A 21,236-nucleotide genomic window follows, 5' to 3' on the forward strand; every position below is an offset into this window, starting at 1 on the left:
GGACATTACCATTACCGGGAAGGGTGGGGCACGAGCTTGTTCTCTGCCCTCTCTGTGCCTCTCCAGAGGTTAGGGGTGAGAGCCCAGCAGAGATGAAGAGTCCAGGAGTGCTTTGCCCGGAGAGCCTGCTAAGTGTCAAGAAGTGGCCTGAGGGAGTGGAGCCAAGGCCACCCTCGGAGAGTCAAAGGCCTGGTGCTGAGCCCGGTGGGCAGGGGGGCTGGTTAGTGCCGGGTGGCAGTGAAAGGCGAGACGGTGGGCCTCCAGGCCTTGTGTGGGAGGGGTGTGCCTAAACTCCCCTGCCCCCACCCCTGCCCCCACCTGCCCACTCCCCTGGAGAATTGGAGGAATGAGGATACTTTCTCAAAGGCGGTAGTGGGATGGTGCCTGCAGGTCAATTCCTTTGGTGCTGGTGGTGGCCGGGCCGTAGGGGCACAAGATGATACCTGGGGGGCCCTGTCCCAGCCATTCCCTGCTCACCGCTGTACCACCATCTCAGTGCTGTGACATCAAGGCCCCAGGAGGCTGGAAACGAAGTTGCCTTCACAGTGGTTATTTCTGCCCTCAGATCCAGAGGTGGATCTGAGAGGAACAAGGAGGGTGGGCACTGCCATACAGACTTCAGGAAGGTGGTGCCCATGACCACCTGACCCCACAGATGACCTTCAGAGGCCCTACCTGCCCAGCCCTGGCACCCTCCCTATGCCGGGGCAGACCTTTCACCCATGGCCTCCACTAGCACCCTTCCTAGATGTGATACTGCTACCCGTCAGGGGCCTGGCCACCCTGGATCACCATGACCTTGAACAAGGCCCCAACTGCCAGTGCCAGCTCAGCTCCAGTGGTTGCCATGGCACCCTGGTACTTTTGCAGGCAAAAGGCAAACAGGCAGAGTCCACCTGGAAGGCAGCTGCTGCTGTTGTGGTTGCTACCACTAAGGGTGCCAGGCACCTTCTGGGGGCCCTGGGAGTGCAGCCTGGGAAGCTGGGAGGGTGCCCCACTCACCTTCGAGCTTCCGTTCTCCCTCCCTCTGGCTTTCTGAGAAAGTGACATATTGGGTCCGGAAATCACCCTTGCCTGCTCTCAGGCACAGCAACCTCCCGCTCAACTCCCTTAACAGCTTGGGGCCAGTGAGGACCAAGGAAGAAGTCCTGAGCACTTCCATTTGGGGTCTTACTGGTCCATCACCTGGATAGGCCAAGTTCTTGGAATCCACAGTCTAGTTCCCTCGAAGCTGTGCCCTCTCAGGGTCAACTTATTCTAGCAAGATGGTCAAAAGCGGAGGAGCTGTGAAACCACCAGCTCTGCCCAGGTCTACCCCAAATCAGGACCCCAGGCCTTGTGAGCCAGGTAAATGGAGGGCGTGGTGCAAAGTGTGCAGCCCAAAGGGACCCCAGAGAGGAGGGACTGGAGCACCCTGCCACCCCCCCACCGCAGGAGAACTAGTCACACCATCCGAGTCAAACCCTACCAGTGGCACTCAGACACAGAGTGGTCCATAAATGGCCGTTTTAATGCAGAAAACCATGATAATTTACAAATGAATAATTTTATAGGCCAGAGCCGGAAAGGCCTGAGGCTGTGAGGGCAGAAAGGAGGTGGAGGCCACTGGGAGTCGGGGCAACAGCTCCTTCAGCACCTTCACGACCGATCCCACCCAGGCTCCTGCAGGCTGGGCAAGCCCCGGCGGTCCCTGGCCCCTGCCCTTTGACTCCCACTAGTCATTCCCCAGTGGGGAGACCGCGGGTCAACTTCAGGACAGAAGGTGGACATGGAGAGACTGTTCCTTGGAAGTGAGGGCCTGGAGGGCAAGGGAGGGAACAAGGCAGGAGGCTGCTGGCTGTTGTCCAGCCACCCCACTCTTGGCTCCGTCCCCTCTGGCCAAGCCACAGCAGGAAGCAGAGCCAGGCTTTGGTGGCCCATTCCCTTGCCTTCCCTCCCAGCAGGCGGCAGAGGTATAGAACACAAGCCTGGAGCAGAAATGGCACTGGAGGAGAGCACATGTCCTCAGGCTGAGGTTTGGGAAGGGGTTATTTGATTGGATATGGTTTGGAGAAAGGGAGTAATCTCAGATGAGGTGGCTGCTGGGGGAGCCATCAAACCCAATTCTAGACCCCACCCCCCCAAGATATGTACATCCATCTGTCAGAGTTGGCAGGATGCTGGTTTGGGCTCAGCACCTCCCATATGGGGCATGCAGGGGTAGACAGGCTGGAGGCTCAGGGCCCTGGAGGTAGAAAGGAGCCCTCCCACCTTCCCCCTTCCCCAAGCCAGGAAGGTCAAAGACACATCTAAGGCAGCCCAGATGCCAGGATGGCGCGGGGCTGGGAATGCTGGCCTTTCCAGGGTGGTTGTGGTCTGAGCCCTGGCTGGCTGCAGGCACTCCCCACCACCCAGTCTGGCAAGGTGAAGAGGACCCCCAGAGCTGGGGCCTATCAGCCCCTCCAAACAAGAATGGTCACCAGAAGCATCACTGGGGGCTGGCAACAGGGGCAGAGCCTTCTCCTGGGACACCCACCTGTCCCCTCGCCCACCTTGTCCAAAGGTGAAGACCCCAGAGCAGAATGGAGCCCTGGAGAACAGGTCTGGCCAGGCAGATGGGAGGGGAGGGATGGGAACGCTGGTCACTTTGGCATCTCCAAGGCTGACACTTGAGGCTTCACCTTGAAATACTGGTTGAATCGGATCACTGCATACCTGCCAGAAGACAGGAAAGGGAACTGGAGGTGAGAAGGGTAGCCAGGTGAGCCCTGCTGGGGGCACTCACACCATGAGGAAAATTTCTCACCAGCTCAGCCCATCTAGGTCTGGGCAAATGGACCCTAGCCCAGGCTGGGGTTTTTTGTTTTGTTTTGTTTTCACTTCAACTATAATTTTATTTTTCTTCTTAGATTAGACTGGAGCAACCCCTCCCCAAACACATTGGTTTGTTTGTTGAGTCTTTACAGCTCAGTGTGGTCAGTACGTTCACCTTGTTGAGCAACAGATCTCCAGGACTTTTTCATTCTGTAAAACTGGACTCTTATCTCTCCCACACAGCAACTGCCCAGCCCCCAGCACCCATTATTCTACTTTCTGTTTCTATGGATTTGACTACTTTAGTTACCTCATCTAAGTGGGATCATACAGTATTTGTCTTTTTGTGACTGGCTTATTTCACTTAGTACAATGTCCTTAAGGTGCATCCGTGTTGTAGCATGTGACATAATTTCCTTCCTTTTTAAAGGAATAACATTCCCTTGTGTGGAGAGACCACATTTTGTTTATCCATTCACCCATCAATGAACACTTGGGTTGCTTCCACCTCTTGGCTACTGTGAATAATGCTACTATGAACATGGTTGTGCAAATATCTGCTTGAGACCCTGCTTTCAATTCTTTTGGGTATATACCCAGCAGTGAGATTGCTGGATCGTACAGTAATTCTATGTTAACTCTTTGAGGAAGCACCGTATTGTTTCCCACAGAAGTTACACCATTTCACATTCCCAACAGCAGTGCGCAAGGGTTGCCATTTCTCCACCTCCTCACCAACACTTGTTATCTTCTGTTTATTCAAAAGTAGCCATCCTAATGGGGGTGAGGTAGATGTGATTGTGGGTTTGACTTGCATTTCTCTAATTTTTGTGAACACTTTAAAGCCAGCATCCTTTTCAGCTGAGGGTGGGTGGGCAGGACAAAGACAAAGAGACTGGACCAGAACGGAAGACAAAATGATTCCTGGTTTTAGGGACATGTGTATCTCGCGCGACAGGGCCGCCTAAGTAGTCGATACTCAAGTACAGTCTCGGTACAGCCCCTAGTATATCCCTAGGGGCCACTAAAGGAGCAGTTGGGTCTGATACCCCATGCAGGGAGGCAGCATAGTCAGCTAAACCACCAAGGGACCTCAGCCAGTCATCCCCCCTCTGGAACTCTGGCCCCTCTGCTATAAAGTGAGGTTTGGACTCATGATCTTTCAGACTAGTTTCCAGCAGTTCCCTTCAGCACCGGGCTCTGTGGGGAAGAGCACTGGCAGAAGAGCCGGGCAGTGAAGCAGACAGCAGGCTATGATAGGGAAAGAGGAATCAGGAGGCAGGGTGCAAGGGCTTCTGACCACTTCCAGAGAGGTATTCTGGGCACACGCACTTCCCCAGGCATCCCTGGAGCAGTGACCCGCCTCGCGTGGGCTGGCTGGAATGTGGATGGTGAGCAGAGCAGGGCAATGGACCTGGACATTCTGTTTGGGGTGTCCTTTACCCCCACGTACTGGGCTCAAGGCTCTTCCGTTCCTCCACGCCCGCCCCCACCAGCCCACTGACTTTCAACTCGCTCCCTGCACTCACCTGAGGAAATTAAAGTCGATGGTGGAGAACTGGCTCTGGATGAGGGCCCAGAGTGCCCAGAAGAAGTGAGACGCCTGAAAACACATCAGAGAAGATCAGTGTAGTGAGCCCCCCAAAACTGTCATGGACCCCATAGCTGGAGGGACACAGTCACTGTGGAAGACGCAGAACTAAGACACTGGCAGAGACACAGTGGGGTCTCCCCAGCACAGGTGGCAGATATTCCAGAGGTCAAGTCACTGGATGGTATCTGGGGACTCCACTCCTAGAAAAAGGCAAGCAAAGTAGGTTCTACCGCCCTCAGGCTTAAGCAGACTTTCAGCTTGTTCCCCAGCCTAAGCCGGATCTGAACTCCAGCCCTGGCCGCTCCCCTACCCAGGAGAATCTTCAAGCCCAAGGTATCCAGGACAAGAGAAATCCCTAAGGCAGAGCTCAGGCCTGGTTGCCAGTGGAGGGGGTGGCACCCCATCTGCAGTGCCCTGGCCACATGGGCATCAGAGGTCCAGTTGCTGGAAGACCTCTAAAGTGACTTCTTTCACCCCTTACCCTCTCTTCTATCACAAGGTGGGTGAGGTTAGACAGTGAGTGTAGACATGAGCCGGGCTGCTGACCAAGGGTTCAACTGCCTCCCCAGAGCCAGATCCCCCCGGGGCCCAGGCCACCCTAGGCTCAAGAAGCTAGAGCGCCGTGGTTCCTGCTGCTCCAGTGACCCCAGGCCAGGGCCCCCACTCCTGTGGCTCTCCTGCCCCACCCCAAGTCCTGCTCACTCTGGGGTTGGCTCTATAGTACCTCCCCCCATTTTATTCTCTTTTCACGACTTAAAAGGAGCAGAGATCAATTAGCAAGTGGGAATGGTTACTAAAAATTTAGCAAGAGGAAGGCATAGGTGGAACAGTTAAGAGGAAGAACCTGAAAAAGAATCACTTGGTTGTACAGCAGAAATTAACATAACATTGTAAATCAACTATACTTCAATAAGTATTTTTAAAAAAAGGAAGAACCTGATAAGAATCAGTTTTACACCAATGAGGAAAATAGACTAGGCAATTTAAAATTACAGGTAATTAAAGATTTTATTTAAGTTCTCTGATGTATTGTGAAATTCAGGGCAGCTGACTTGTCTTCTTGCTTATGCATGGCTGACATTAGTAAGACTAGTTAGCAATCCCCTTGGTGCATACCAGTGGAGACCTGGCATGAACCATGTACCTTGGATAATCAGCACTCAAAATCAAGAACTGACAGTACAGTAATTTGAGAAGAAAGAGCCTGATGGGAAAGGCTTACACAGAGTTCTGAGTGAGTCAGTGGAGATAGTTAACAAGGAGGATTAGAACTGACATTCTCTATCTTCTCCAAAGACAAAAAAAAAAAAAAACAACACAAAACTTAAGGGATGTATTTAACTGTAGCATGAAAGGCTAAGGTTAGACACTGGAAAGAACTTGTCCAAATGAGAGACTTGCTAAAATAGGAAGCTGGGATCTTTCCTGGAAGTAGTTCTCTAGGAAGGAGAGAACCTGGACTTGATGGAATGGGAGGAAAGCAGGGAATAGGGTGTCAGTATTAAGAGGATGCCCAAGATGGCTCTTCCCAGACCCCCCCTCTGGGTTGGGGTTCAGGAGCATATGATGGGACTCCCCCAGGACCTCACCCCTGACCCTGGGCTCTGCTTCCTCCTCCACCACAAGGCTGTGAGAAGGCAGGAGCTGGGGGTGGGCCCTGAGTCCCTCCCCCCAGCTCTCCTTCCCCCACCCCTTCCAGTCACAAGCACTCACCAGGGCAAACTTGTTGACTTGCACATAGAGCCTCTCCACCTCCCTGGGGGTCACAGCCATCCCCTTCTGTGCCTGCAGGTAGTAGCGCAGCCACTGCAGCTGGGTCTCCCGCGCTGGGTACCGGCAGTAATCGACCTCATTCACACCTGATGGGGAGGCAGCCGCACAGAAGTTGCTGGGAGATGGGCCTACCTGGGGGTCTCCTCCAGCTCAGTAGGTGTTCCCTGATCCCCTCAAAACTTCCATGTCCTGTGCCCTGTGGGGCTGTGCAAAGAATGCAGCTTCTTTGACCACCAAACTCTAATGTGTGGAGGGTCGACCCCCATCCCAGCTGGGGGCACTGCTTTCAGTGGGCTGAGCTGGAGGAAAGCACAGAGAGAGGCAGACTCGTTGAGGGGCAAGGCACAGTCCTGGAAGTGATGGGGACCCCCTAAGACAGCACTACTGTGTCCCTGAGCCCTACACAAAACCACGGCACATTGGAGGTGCTGGGTCAAAGCCCTGAATCAGGAGCCTAGTTGTCTTAGATCTGATGCTAACCTCCAGTTAACTTCGGGCAAGCCCTTTCCTTTCACTGGCCAAAATCTCATTTGTAAAGCAAGGGCTGGACGTAGTGCACCTCAGATACTGCTTCCTGAAGCAGTGTTGAGGTGGTTAACCTAAAAACATCGCCTGGAGTGCTTGGCGAAAATACAGATTGCCAGGCACCCACCCATGTCCAACTCTCCAGATGATTCGGAAACACAGCCAGGCTTGGAACCCCTAAGATAAATGGCCTTGACTCCTTCTAGTCCCACCCTTCCTCGAGTCCTCAAACTGCCAGCCCCGTATGCACCAGCACATCTTGGGCATGATGGCAGAGAGCCTAGATTCAGAGTTGGTACAGAAAGACACAGTTTATTAACGACAGGACCAGGACTGGGCCACCTTGTCTGGTCTCTTCCTCCCTCTTCTTTTCTTCCTATCTTTCCCAAGCTTCCCTTATGTCCCTGGAGAAACACACTCAGTCTTCTGGGCCCCCAAGAGTATGGCTGGAGAACAAGGTCCTGGCACGGATGTAGACACTAAGGCCCAGATAGAAGAAAGCTGTTCAAGGTCACACAGCCAGTTAGAAGCTGGTTTTAGCTCCCAGGTTCCTCCTCCTTCATTCTCAACTTGGAAGCAGGATGTAATCTGCCCCCTTGGAGAAATTCCAGCTGGACTGGGTGAGAAGGACTTAAAATGCTTAAAAATTATCCCTTTTGGAAAGGCCAGTGGGTCTGGCAGCTGAGCAGTCACAGGCCCAGTGCCGTGCGGGTGCCAGCCTCTGCTCCAGGCCACACCCCACAGCTCAGCTGCTCTGCCCAGCTGAGGCCCCATCTGTCCCTTGGGTTCCTAGATGCAGCTGGTGGCCACCCTGGGGAGTCATACCTTCAGGTACAAGCAGTGCTTTACAGCCCTGGTCACCTGGGGTTCCAGAAGGGAGAGGGTTGGCCTGTATTGGCCTGGGGAGTGCCTCAGGCTGGCCCAGGTGCCGGCTCTACAGTTGGTCTGGGCGTGCCTCACCTATCCTAAGCCATAGAGACTGGCCACATCACGCCGAGCACCCCACACTGCTAGCCTGGGGATGTCCCTCCAGCCCCAGTGTCCACCTCCATCCACCAGTTGCCTCTTTAGCCCCATCGAATTGTTTAACAATTAAGCCCTCGAGCTGGAAAAACCTGCCCTGCTTCCTTTACACAAATGATTCTATTGTACACACCTACCTTTATGGAAGGACGGCCTACGCCAGGACACACCCCAAATCCAACCTCTTCCATGGCTGCTCCAGCCTCCCTCGGAGGCAGAAAAGCTCCCCTGCCTCTGACATCAGCAGTAAATACCAACGTGGAGCTTAGTATGTGCCACACTGGTGTGTGTATCGCATATCAATACTATGAAGTAGGCACTATTATCATCTCCATTTTACAGAGGCACAGAGAAGGTAAGTAACCTGCCCCAAGCGTCATGCAGCTAGTAAGCAATAAAGCCAGGATGTGAAGTAGGGGAGTCAAGTTGCAAAGTACACACTTTTAACTAGTTCCACCATGATTAATCTCATCAGGCCACCAGGCAAATAGCTACTTGCAGCTTGTTCTGCCCCTTATCTGCCTGCAGGACCCCTATTTACGACTGCACGGGTTGACTGGGCATAAAGGAGCTTGGACAGGGGGTGAGTGGAGGCCGACATCAAGCTGAGCTGGGCCAGCTGGCGTGGGCTGTGTCTGCCCAGCGGAAGGAAGGGGTCTCTTTAGAATTCACATGCCAAGCCGAATGTCCTCAGGGATCCTAAAGAGGGCACATTTTCCTAATTTGTACCAAAGTGCCATATGGGCTAGCAGGGGCTTGCTCTGTGTACGTGCGTCTGCCCCGGCCCACCCCACCCGCCCCATGAGACCTGGAGCTTTCTCAAGGCAGGCTGTGCCTGGCCCCTCCCTCAAGCTGTGATATCTTGAGGACAGGGGTGTCCACCCTCCATTCCCCATGCACAGAACCCCCTCCAACCCTTCCCCTGGACCTGGCCCTCCATCACAAGGAGGATATAGGCCAAAGAGTAATGACCTTCTCACCTGCAAACTCATTGAAATGGTTGCCAATGTCAAAAGCTTGGTAGTTATAGCCGGCATATTCATAGTCAATGAACCGTACATGACCTGTGAGGTGAGGAAAGGCAGTGAGGGTTGGCCCCAGATCTGGATATAGGGCTTGGTCAAGCTTCCACAGACCTCAGGAATGCACCCACTGACTCTCACTGGCCTCTGCAGCAACCCAGCCTAACCCAACTTCTCAGTGGCAACTTTCTTCTAAGTTGCTTCCTTCCATCTTTCCACCTGTCTGTCTGCCCTTTCCCCAGCTCCAGCTGTCCCTCTCACACAGCTGGGTCCTCAGACTCTCCCCAACTAAAGACATCTGTCCTCAGCATGGCTGAGGACCAGAAAATAAAGCCAAGTACTCCATGGGGGTGAAGCTATCATCAGGAACACAGGGAAGGCTCAGAGCAGCCAAGACTCCTCATTGTCAGGGGAATGGCTCCACAAACCATGATTTTGAGTTCTTTCTTGGCAAAGATTTTTCTAAGTAGGAATTTGTTTCTTTTTCATTTCTCTCCTACAAATTAACTTGAGACCTACACCAGAAGGTCTCACTTTGCTTGTCCAAGTACCAGCCTGAGGAGGAGAACCCCAACGCCAGCTGATCCAGCAGCCTGAGCCCTGCTGCTGCCTGGCCAGGGCTGGGGAAGCCGTACCTTTGGTGCTGTCGTAGATGATGTTCTTACAGAGCAGGTCATTGTGGCAAAACACCACGGGGGAGTCCAACTGGGGCAGGTGCTCCTTCAGCCAGGCCAGCTCCCGCTCCAACACCTCGACCTCAGGGACATCTGCAGAAAGACTGGGCAGTGGCAAGAAAGGTGGCCGGTGGAGGGAGGGCTGACGGCAGACAGGCACATGCTTGCCCTCAAAAGCCCTGGGCTCTGGCCCCATCACTACCTCTTATTGCAGAGGGACCTTGGACAAATGGCTGACCTTTCAGACCCTCACTTTTGTCACTTGTAAAATGGCCTTTCCTATCCTTCTGACTTCCTGTGGTTATTCTAAGAAGCTGATTAAAACATGGGCATAAAAGCATTTTGCAAAGCATAAAAGTCCCTGACCGAACAATGTCCTGATACTTCGTGAAAGGGAGAGGGAAATAAGGATGGAGGCACAAGGAGGTGTCAGGGGAGGGAGAATGAATGTCCAAACTCAATTATTCCAGAAAGAACAAGGGCAGCAGGGGAGGGATGCAAACAGACCTGCTCTTGGGACGTGCAGAACAATTCCTAGGGGGAGGTGAAGCTCTCTAAAACAAGACCCCAGAGCTCCTCCAGTGGAAGAGTGACAGTGCCCTGGCAGTGGCGGCAGCACTGGCGCCCTCTTGAGGAGACAGAGGGATGTTCCTGTGTGTCTCCCTCCTGCTCTGGTGGCTGGCGTCATGGTTGGAAAGGACTAGAGATCATCTAGACTAGCTTCCCATCGCACAGCAAGACCACTCAGGTCTACAGAAGAAAGCAGAACAAATTGCTTCTTGGGCCCACTCCTCCAAGGCCAAGGGGATACGAGGGCCTTTCAATTGAAAAGCACTTGCTCTGTTGCGGCTCAATAACTCACCTCTTCCCCCTTGAACTATGGGTGTGTTTCCCTGCCCCGGCCCCCTGCTTGTGTAGGAACAAAGATGCATGAAGGCCACCTGTCCCTCGGCCCACCCCATCCTGTGGCCCATGGCAGGCATTTCTGCTAAAAGTACATGTTGAGGAATGAATGAACAGGTCAGTCAGTGATGTTCTCAGAGGTCATGGGGAAGTTGGTGAGGGTGCACTGTGCTCCAATGCTCTGAACTTTGATCCCAGGAAGCACACAGTTCTGTGTGTGCTGAAAAACCAAATAGTTAGCAGAGCCCTTAAAACCCTAGCCTCCCTCCTCCCCTCCACCCATTGGTGGTTCCGGGCTTTTATCTCCATTCACATGACTCCTGTTTGCTTTCTTGCCCAGGGCAGTGAGGGTACATGCGGGAGGATGTGAATGAGACATGTCCTCTCTGACCCTCCCCCAGGACGCCCCATTGCCCCTCACCCAGCCCAGAAGCCAGAACACAGGAAAGAGTAGTCAGCGACTAAGGCATCCCCATGTTCCCCTGGAAAAGGATGAGCGGCGGGCTCCCTCCAGGCTCTGAGAAGGTCAAAGCTAAAGAGGATCTTAGGTCTCCAGTCTAACCCCATGGGGAATCGGAGGCTCAGGGGAGGGCAGAGACTTCCTCCTGCCTCCAGATGTGTCTTACACAGCTGGATACTCTACTCCCTCACCTAAGGAAAGCAGTCCTCAGCCTATCCAAGAATCCAAAATCAAGCTGAGCCTCTGAACTGAGGGGGCCTCAGTGCCCCTCAGGGGCTCTGCACAGGCCACTCTGAGTCTAGGGGTCTATTAGGGGTGGGATGGGGGAGGCATCCCCTCACCCTCGTTGGAATTTATCTGTGTTGACAGGTCTGCATAAGATACATTTTAATCTGGGCTTTTCTTAAGAAGCTACCTTTTCCTTTAAGATTCTTTTTTTCCCCCTTGGACTGAGACCATCCAAAGATAAGAATTAGGAGGCTTCCTTTGGTTTGCCCAGGTCTTAGCCTGAAAAACATGTCTTTGACATCCAAGATGCCTGCTGCCCAGGCCCTGACCTCTGTCTGACCCCTACCCTACCCACCCCAAGGCCACACAGCTGGTTACTGTGGGAACAGTCCAGGCCTTCTACCTCCCTGGGCAGCCCTGCTTCCCTCCCCTGAGCGCTTGAAACGTCACCAGCTTTGCTACCTTCAGCCCTGACATCACTCGACTCTCTCAAGGCTGTGGGGATGGCAGAATAGTAACCACCACTGCATCACAGAAACTTCCACATCCCAGGTGAAGGGGCTGGGGGCCCTACTCAGGGAAGCCTGAGGGTTCCCCTGAAGGGACTGCTGCCTGGCAAGTGTCCACTCGGCATTCAGGATCTGGGCGGGGGGAGGGGGAGGAAGTACCTTCTCCCCACAGGGAAAGGACTTTCTAAGTGTTCAAACTTACTGACTCATCACCTTTGCCCTCATACCAATCAACCCATCCAAAGCTCCTCTTGATGCCCCTTAAGCAGTTATCAACCCCACCTTCCCCAGCCATGCTGGGCTCCTCCATGTCCCACCCAACACCAAGACTATCAAATCTGTTTCCACAAGATCTGACTCATCCCCCTATTCTCCATCCCTCCATGAAGCTTCCCTAGGGCAATGTTCCTCAGAGCATGGTTCCTTGATCACCTGCCTCAGAATCACCTGGGGAGCCTGTCAAAATGCAGATTCCTAGGGTCTAATGCAAGACCTCCCAATCAATCTCCAGGGTTAGGCTCAGAATCTGTACTTAGCAAGCACACAGGGGAATCTCATGCTCCAATTTGGGAACCCTAGTCCTAGATGTTGCCCACTGAATCACAAGACTCCCCCAGCTGGCCTCCCTGCCTCGAAGCCCCCAACTCCCACCCAAATCTGTCCTTTACAATGAACCCCTGGCTCCAACACCTTTACAATGACTCTCCACTGCCTGATAAATTAATCTAGGCTCCTTAACCTGGCACTGAAGGCCCCTCACAGTCTAGCTCCAACTCACCTCTGCAGCCCCATCTCCCACGACCCATCCCCAATCCCTCCTGAAGATCTGCTCCAGCCAGGCCCTCATCTACTCAGCATCCACAAGCAAGCTGTGCTCATGCTGTCTCCTCCAGCTGGAGGCCTCCCTTCTCATCTCTGCCATACTACCTCTGCCAAGAAGACTTTCCCTGGTGCTCCCACCCCTGCATACATCACACACACTGCATAGCTAGGTCCTATTTACACGGACGGTTTCTAAGCTCCTTGAGGGCAGGGCCCATGTCACCTTCAAGTTTTTTGCTGTTTTAAATCCCAATCAATCAGTGTTTGTGAAATGAAGGACTGACTAAATCAGGGTTATTAGGCAATGACTGGAGCTCAAGTGCTTCACCCCATCCGAGTGATTGCTCATCGCTGCCCTGCTTGCGGCAGGTTAGACAGTTTAAGGCAGACATCATCCCCTCAAGAGGCTCAATTTAAGCAAATTGATTTGCCTAAGGTCAAAGGTGAGACAAGAGAAAAGGAAGTTGGCCAGCTCTTCCTCAGGGCACACTCCCCTCCCAACAAGGTCACACCCCGAGGTTACACAGTGACAGTACAGTCAAAAGAAGCTGCAGTAACAAGGGTCATGCCCGCGCATCAGGCCTGGACTCTAGTCCTTGAATTGCCACTGATCAGTATAACCTTGGGCAAGTCCCATCCTTCCTCTGGGCCTCAGTTTTTCCATCTGTCAAACGAAAGTGGTGGGCTGGATGATCAGAGGGTCTTGCTCTCCATGTGCTGTTCTAGTCCTAAGGGGGGAAGCAGTCCTTGTCCCAGAGCCATTTGACACAGAAGGTCTGAACAAAGGCCGTCCTAGACAAGTAGTCTCAAAGCGGTGCTTAATAATCTCTGAGAGGGAGGATCTAGATAAAGTCATGTGTGCGTGCATGTGACAGGGACACACGATCGGGATGGTTAATTATTACCATCTTAGAGGGAGAAGGAAATACCCTTCCTCCAAACCTCTTCTGTGCCCTGCTCCCACAAACATCTGGAGAAGAGTGATGCTCAGCCCCAGTGGGGAACATGGAGGAATCGGAGACCCCCTGTGGCCTTTTCTGGGGGAGGCAGGGATGATGACCTCCGTCCTTCCTCCACGCCACCATCCTTTTCTCAGCGCTCAAGGGTATGCTGGGGAGTCAGGCATCGGAAGGCTAGAAGGACTCTCAGGCTGCCGGCGAGAGCATAAGGATAGGTCCAGGGAACTGCGTCTTACCTGGGGGAAGGCAATGTCAGGATGGGTAGAGTGCACCCCTCCCTGGGAAGAGCAGTGAGGAAGCAGCGAGCTGTCAGCTTGAACAAGGTGAGGAACCGGGGCCCCAGAGCCATGTGGGGACAAGAGGTGCCCAGGCAAGTAGCAGGAATCTTGAAGTCCAAGGGCTTGTCAGCTGATGAGCTGAGTTCTTCTGACTGACTCTGAACTCAACCCCACCCCATTCTCAAGAAGGCCGGTCCCTCCCTTCTCATTGCTCAGAAGCCAGCTCAGGTAGAAAGGGCCCTGTGTGGAAACAGAAGCCCTGCCTCTGACTAGTCCTGTGACACTGGGCAAAGCTTAGTCTCTGAGCTCAGTATCCTTCAAGTGAAATGGGGAGATGCTGACCCTAGTCCCCGCCACAACCAGAAAACTGAAGAAGAAATAAGCACATAGGTATAAAACTGCGGAAACAAGTTCCTGAGATTTCGTCAATCAGCCCAACTCTGCTTGGAGACAGAGGCTCAGGAATCAGGACTGAAGCCACTAAACCTTCTGTCGGGGCGGGCTGGGGAAGGGAGGTCATATTAAGGCAGCAGAGACAGTGGTAGCCTTGAACCCTCTCAGATCTTTGTACCTGGGGTTGATCTCGTTCTTCACAAGGGTGAAGTAATTGTGCATCTTGTGCCAGAGGATGGGCTTGGGTAGGCTGCCGTTGGCGTGGATGGTGTGAATCTTTGCCATTTCTAAGGCAATTAGCCTACAGCAGAAAACAGAAGAGTAGAGTATGAGTGTGGGGCAGGCCCTCCCCAGCTCAGCCACTCCTGAGCATAAAGAAATGGCCCTACAAGGTCCACTGGGGCCAAGTGTAGGACTATTACAAATCTGTTAGGAGCTCTTGGTCCTGCAGAAGGAAGGTCTCAGCAGAAGATGTGAAAATGAGATAAGGCCTTCAGCTCAGCAGCTCCCCTTCCAGAACCAGAGCCAGCGGGGCTTCAGGGAGCGAAAGGGCACAGCAGTGGGCCGTTGGCCACAGGTCAATGACCCTGCCCCACCCCAAGGTTGAGTGCCTACAGCAACCCCTGAGGACAGAGGGGTCACCTGGGGAGGGGGGCGGAACCCCTCCCACCCCCCACCCCAGCCCCGCCCCCTTGGACTCAGACCCACGCCCTCAGGGGGAGGTAAATGCAGGGCACCAAGGAATCAGGGGGTGGTAATGCCACGCAGGGAAGAAATGCTTGTCTCTTATCAGCCTGGCCAAGGTGGGGAGGGAAGCAGGCTGGCCCAGGGCAGCCCCTTCCTCTGTGGCAGGGAGTTGATGCTGGCGGCTGGGTGCCAAGGACGCAAAACAAACCAGCGTTCTATTTTCAAGTTCTCCTGTGGACATTATCCAAGGTCCCGGGAGAGAAGGAGGGGGCGGTGGGGAGGGGAGAAAGCAGAGCTGGGGAAGGTTGCTGGGAGAGGGCGGGGGTGGATGGAGGACTGACCGGGCAGAGAGGGAAGGCCTTGATAAGGACCCCAGCGTCTGAGGCCCTGTGTCCCAGCTGGGCTCCCCCAGTCCTCTGCCTGCTCTCCCTTCTGGAGCCCCACCCCCCACTCAGCTGCCAAGCCTCCAGCATTCAAGCTTCCTTCGCCTCTGCCTGTTGCTCGAATAATAATCACTGGGAAAGACAACAAAGGCATTGGCTGTCTGAAACCTTGTTACTGAGCTGTTCCAGGGACACCCCCTCCCCTGGCCGGGTCCTTGGAAGGGACAGCCATCGCCCAACAGGATAGCAGGGCAGACTAGGGGCTCCTCCAGAAGCCCCCAAGGCTCCCACCTCCTAAAAGGTAGAGGGGGCAGGGGGCGTGGCAGCGACCGAGTGGGTGAGAGATGAAGGCTGTGCTTTCAGAGGCGAGAGGCCTTGGGGCAGGAGGGTGCCCGCCAGGGCTTGGGCAAGGCAGGGAAGCAGCCCCTGAGACCCGGGGTTCCCTTACCCAAAGGAAGATTCGGAAAAGAGCCTAAACAGAGTGTTTCCTTGAATATCAATAGGGCTGTTGTCTGGAATAGCAATGAAAGTAACCTCAACAGTCAGCGTTTTTATGCTGCAAAGCCTCGGCAGGAGGCGGAGGTCCGGCGGAGGTCCGGAGGTGAGGTTCAGGGGAACCTGGGGCGGTGGCTCCTGAGGCCTCTTCCTCCCTGCCTTTCCCTCAGAGATCCACCTTCATCCCAGAAGGATAATGGTCTATCCTGGGAAAATCATCAAGGAAGGGTCTACCTCCCATACTTATCCCAATTTCTGGCTCTCCCCCAAATGTAAAGTTCTTCTTATTATCAAACCTAAATCCATCTTCAATCTTCCTGACAATGGTAATTGTTTCCATGAAAGAATGAGTGACAGCATCAGATTCCCAGAGGTGGCGGGAGACTGGGAGTGGTGAGGACCTGACAATATCTGAGCTTTTTGGCACAAGACTGAGGGAGAGCTGGGAGGGGTACTGTGGGAGAAGTCAGGACATAGTTCCCCCAGCCCCGCTCTGACCTCACATCTCTAGCTGGGTGCATTTTGAACTATCACCTGGAGCCTGAGAAGACCCTCGCACAGGGCTGCATGTCCCACCCCCACCCCAGATACACACACATACAGCTACAACATACAACTCCACATGAATATCCTGAGGCTCAACCAGCCCGAGAGGCAGTGCTCTCAGATTTCCTTCTTCTAAGTCCCTAGAGGGCCTGCTAGGGGTTCACTGCAAATAGGGCCAGGCGCACTAGCTTGAGGTCAGCTGGGTAGCAGGTGACAGCTAAGAAGCTTCTTGGTCTACTCCCTGCATGGGCTTTCCTGTTTCCCTTCAAGATTTGAAAGGCTCCTTCCCCTTAGGTGGGACAGGACAGATCCCAAGGGTCTCAAGCAGACCCCCATGCCGTTGTTCCCGGTGTCAGGGGTAAATTTCGGTTTGCCTCAAGCCTCACTACAGTCTGAGTGCCCTGCACATGGGCGTGGCATTGTGGGGAGGAAGAAGGATCCTGCCTGACATCCCTGCTCAGCATGGTCAGAGGAGAGCATAATATGGGCTCTTCTTTGGTTCTCCCCCTTCCAGACCCCCAACAGTGGCATCCACAGGGCTTAACGGTTAAGTCCAGTTCCTGGGTCCTACACATCCAGGCACTTAATAGGAGCAGCTCCCTGGGGGCCATGGGTCCTTGTGAGCCTCTGGAAGGAAGCCTCAGCAGTTCCCCAAACCTGGGCTCCTACCTTGTCAGGAAGCCCAGAAGGAGCTCAGACTGGGGTGGGGAGGCATCTCTCTGGGTTGGTACAACCACACTCACCCCGGATAAGGCCCATTTTCCAGGAATGCCTGAGCCCTCGGCAGGAGGGGAGGAGCAGGAAACCCTGAGCACTCTGGGGATTTCACTTCCAAGGCCCTGAGATGTTTCCAGGTCAGACTTGGGATGGGTGGAGGACTGAGGCATGGGCCAGGAGGCAGATCCCCCTTTGGTCCCATGTTCACCAAAATTCTCACTTGCCTACCCAAGAACACATCCTTTCAGCAGACCCCACTGAAAATCTACACAAAACTATAGCTCCTCTCCGCAGAGCAAGGCACATAAACACACACACATTTTTCATGCAATTTCAGGGAGCTCACAGATCTTAAGAGTCTCTTTCATGGACGCCACTCCACCAGGGAAGCTGGCCAACGATTTCAAAGCCCAAGGCCTGTGGAATCATGGAGATGAATGATACACTGGGCACCCTCCTCACCTGAAGAGCCGGGGCTCACGGATGTGCTCTGGCCCCAGGGCCATGCCCCTCATGTACTCGTAGCACAGCCCATTCTGGAAGGTGCAGTAGAGTTTGGGGGCGCAGCCATGTGCTCGCAGCAGCTGGAAGTTCCTGACCTCACTCTCCCGGTCCACCAGCAGCTCCGTCCGCTCCCCGTACACCCGGACCAGCACACAGTCCCGCATGTCCTCCTCCACGTAGCAGGCCACCAGCTTGTTGGTAATGCCATCAGTGAAGCGCTGGCATGGGGGAGAGGGCAGCACAGGGACGTGTGGGGCAGGGACTCTGCTCTTGCCCCGTGGTGACCTAGCTCCAGCACAGGGTGCTCGTTTGAATGCTGAGCACAGTCGCACAGAACCCCCGTCCTTTAGCCCTCTCACTTAGTAAAGAGCTCAGCACTGCTCCTAACCCTCCACCCTCTCCCAATGCTTGAGGTAGACCAGAGAGTTCAAGAAAAAAATGGCAGCTTGGGCTCAGCCCAGGCATGCTTCTCCTGGGTCTGCCTCTAGTGGATGGGATTTGGCGGTGGAGGAATTTTCACACCACTTACCCCCCCCACACACTTTTCACTCTCCCATCAGGCCCTGAAAGAAACCTCCGTGGACCAGGATGCGGCAGAGGGCGGGGAGTCACCTAGGATGGGTACAGCCTGACCCAACTTGCCTCTCACCACCTGCCAGGCAGAGGGCTCCTTGCTGTCCCTCTTGCCCCACGCAGCGGCAGAGGTACAGGAGGATACTGAGGTTGGCACCCACCCCAGGGCCAGGTGGTCAGAGCTCCTTAGGGCCAGAAGAGACAGAGACAGTAGATCCTGGGCAGGTTCTCTGGGTAGGGTGACAAGGAGGAATGAACCATGGAATTTATGGGGCACGGTGTGAGAGAGCTGGAAGGGGCCTTAGGGGACATTCGAAGTAATAAAAGGTGGGGAAACTGAGGCCCAGAGAGGGGAGGGACTGGAAGACAGCATGTTAGGCCAGTGCTGGAATTAACCTCAGGCCTGCTTGATGCCCTGACGGTTTTACACCAAAGTTGTCTTTTATTTTGAAAATGTTACCCACTCACCCCTCCCCCAAAAGGGGTCTGTCAACCTTCACCATGGTCCTGAACCTCACTTTTCCCCACCCAGAAGGCCCAGCAGCATGGAGTCCCTACCACTCCAGCACAAGCTGCAGGTGCCCACTCGGGGCAGCATCCTCCACAGGCAGCTCCCAGAGGGAACGGGACAGCTGAAGACTCTTTACAGAGGAGGCAGGTCTGCTGGGAAGTCAGCCTGAGGCTCCTGAGGGGGAGGCTCTGCCCACGTCTGTCCCTGCCAATGTGCCCAGCAGAGCGAGGAGGTGCCCTGTGTAGGGGGAGCTGAGGCAGAGCTAGGGGCGATGGTGAGGCTTTCCACGCAGCTCAGGGCTCGGGGCTAGCTGGAATTCCTCAGGGACCAGCAGGAGCAGCTCGGAGCCCGGAGGCTTTGCTCCCACTACGGGGTGTTTGAGTGTGGGGGGTGCCCTTAAAAGTTCCTGCCTCCGCAGGCTTCTGAGCCGGATGGCTACTTGCTTCTGGGCAGCGAGGGGCACCGGCGCACAGCGACAGGGGGTGGGGCCCCCACGCACAACGTGCTGACAGTGGGCAGGTGGATCTCCCGCGTGCCCGAGAGCCCCAGGAGGAGGGGTGTGTGTGGAGGGCCGAGGGAGGCGGGAGCCTAGCTTTGCTTAGGGACCAAAATAGATGGAGAAAGAAATACATACGCAAACCACCATTTCAACCCTCTTCTGGGCAGCAGCCGCGCACCCCTGGGACCGACACCCGGAAGGATGCACGAACACACGTCCACGCATCCCCGTTCCAGCCCCGGCGGGGCCCCATCCCCTGCCCCGCGCCCGCTCGGCTACCTTAGTCCGAACTTGCTGGGGCTTCCAATGCGGCCGCAGCTCCCGGATGAGGCGCAGGGCGCCGGGGAGGATGTCGTCCTGGTCCACGGATATGCCGAAGCACGGGACGGCGGCGGCCCTCGGGGGGCCCGGCGGTTCCCGGCAGCCTGCGCCGGCCGCAGCCTTCTCCTCCATGCCCCATGAGCACTGCGGGCAAGGCGCCTGCCTCCTCAGGTAAAAGGGAGAGCACGGCAGGGGAGCCGAAGGGGGCACAGCCATTCCCTGCAGCCCCACCCCCTCGGAGCCGCCGCGCGGACGCTAGCCCCCGCGGGGGGGCCCGGCGCGGGAGTGGGAGTGGTAGAGGAGGGGCCAGGGGAAGTCCATGACTCAGGAGCCAGCAGCCCGCTTCAATCGCCGCCTCGCAGCCGGGCGCCCGAAGCCGACCCGGGAACGCCGAGGCCCGCCGCGATTGTGACATCACGGGCCGCGGGGCGGGGGCCGCGGGAATGCCCCCACCCCACCCCGCCCCGCCCCGGCCCGCTGGCCGCGGGGGTGCGCTGCCTGCCACCGCGGGCGGCCGCGGCCACAGTTACCTGGAGAGCCTGGCGGGGTGACGCCCCCGGAGAGGCCGTGACGCAGGGGGCGGGGCCGGGGTGGGCCCGGTGGGCCCGCCCCAACCCGGGTCTCAGGCCCGGTATCCCCCGGTTCGCTCCCCCCGCTTCCGTGGCAGCGAAGTGGCCTCCTCCTTCCCACCTCGGCTGGGGCCGCTCTCCCTGTGTAACCTGGGGCAGGGCCGGGGGAAGCCTCTTCCCGCCCCCCACTGCATCCTGGAGTGTGGAGATACCGCTGCTCCCAAGAGATCAGCTTAGGCTAGACCACCTGTCCCCCAGCTTCCTGCCCCCAATCCCTGGACTCCTGGAAGAGGCTCCGCGGGAAAAGGCCTTTTCCGATGGCAAGGGGACTTTGGGGGATGCATTTTGGGGGTGGGTGTGCCAATGGGGACCTCACTAGTCACCTGGCCGCGTGGGAGAGCTCTCACTGCACCACTCAGAAAAGTGCCTCTTTACCCACGTTGCCCCTTTCACCTATTCAGGAACCTCTCAACCACAAGCCTCCTGTCCTGATTGCTGTCCAGAATCCAGCTCTGCCCAGTGGAACTTCTGCGATGATGGACATGTCCTATATCTGTTGTGTCCAGTGCAGTGGCCACCAGCCACATGTGACTATCCAGCAATTGAAATGCGGCTAGTGTGACATTTAATTTAATTTTATGTTTAATGTAAATAGCCATATATGGCTGTCTTATTGAACAGGGTAGGAGATGATTGGGGGGCCTGCCTACTTAAGGTCATGGGGCCCCAGTATGTTGAGCTGGAAACGACACTGACTCCAACCCTTCCTGCAAACAGTGAGGAAATAAACCTAAGCAGGCAAGAAAACTCAGAGAATTGTGCTCTTGGCTCTGCACTGGGATGCTGGCAGATGTGGGAATGCTGCCCTAGAGAGGTCCTGGTGTTCTATACAACTCAAGAGCCTGTAATTCTAGAGGTATGAGCTTTGCTGGGGCCTGGGTGGGCCACTCAGTGCTTCACCCTCTTCAGTCAAAAGAAGGGTGAGCAGCTGTCATGAAGAGGGACAGTGTCAGTGGCTTCATTCAGGTAGATGCTGCCTCTCATTCCCCAAGCTACACATCTCCTGCAGATTGTCCAAGGGGTCAGAGTTGGAGAAGACATCAGCCTGAGTCCCAAGTCTTGTGAGACGGAGGACAGCAGTGCATACATCTGTGTGCTTGTGCACCTGGCCCCATACCAGGGTGGGTGAAGCTCTGAACCTGTGAAGGTACAACTGTATGTGGTAAGGTGGGAACCCCCAGACCTGAGTCAGACGGGCAGCTAGAAGGCTAGTCTGGATTTTTCACACTTCACTGAGCACTCTTGGCCAAATGCTTTCATTCTCTGAGCCTCAGTTTCTCCACATGTAAAAAGGGAGCATCGGTCGGATCTCTGGTGTTCTATGTTTTTAGGTGTTGGTGCTTTAGACTGCATGGGTAAATGGCTATGTGGGGTGGGGGGTTGCAGTGCCTGAGCGCAGAGCCTGAGCTTGAGGC

At 55.2% G+C, this 21,236-nt stretch overlaps 1 protein-coding gene across 1 annotated transcript; it reads right to left on the reverse strand.

Annotated features, from left to right (window-relative positions):
* Positions 1-1,492: 1,492 nt before the first annotated feature.
* Positions 1,493-19,643, reverse strand: ETNK2 (ethanolamine kinase 2). Its single transcript, XM_059904625.1, has 8 exons — positions 19,151-19,643; positions 17,247-17,506; positions 14,135-14,257; positions 9,366-9,508; positions 8,689-8,772; positions 6,101-6,246; positions 4,323-4,396; positions 1,493-2,694 (listed from the first exon to the last, which is right to left on the reverse strand). The coding sequence occupies exons 1-8, from the start codon at positions 19,406-19,408 to the stop codon at positions 2,622-2,624; spliced, it is 1,161 nt and encodes a 386-aa protein (XP_059760608.1). The 5' UTR covers positions 19,409-19,643; the 3' UTR covers positions 1,493-2,621.
* Between the last annotated feature and the right edge of the window lie 1,593 nt (positions 19,644-21,236).

Source organism: Balaenoptera ricei, chromosome 1 (assembly GCF_028023285.1).
Source record: "Balaenoptera ricei isolate mBalRic1 chromosome 1, mBalRic1.hap2, whole genome shotgun sequence".
Taxonomy (NCBI): Eukaryota; Metazoa; Chordata; class Mammalia; order Artiodactyla; family Balaenopteridae; genus Balaenoptera; species Balaenoptera ricei.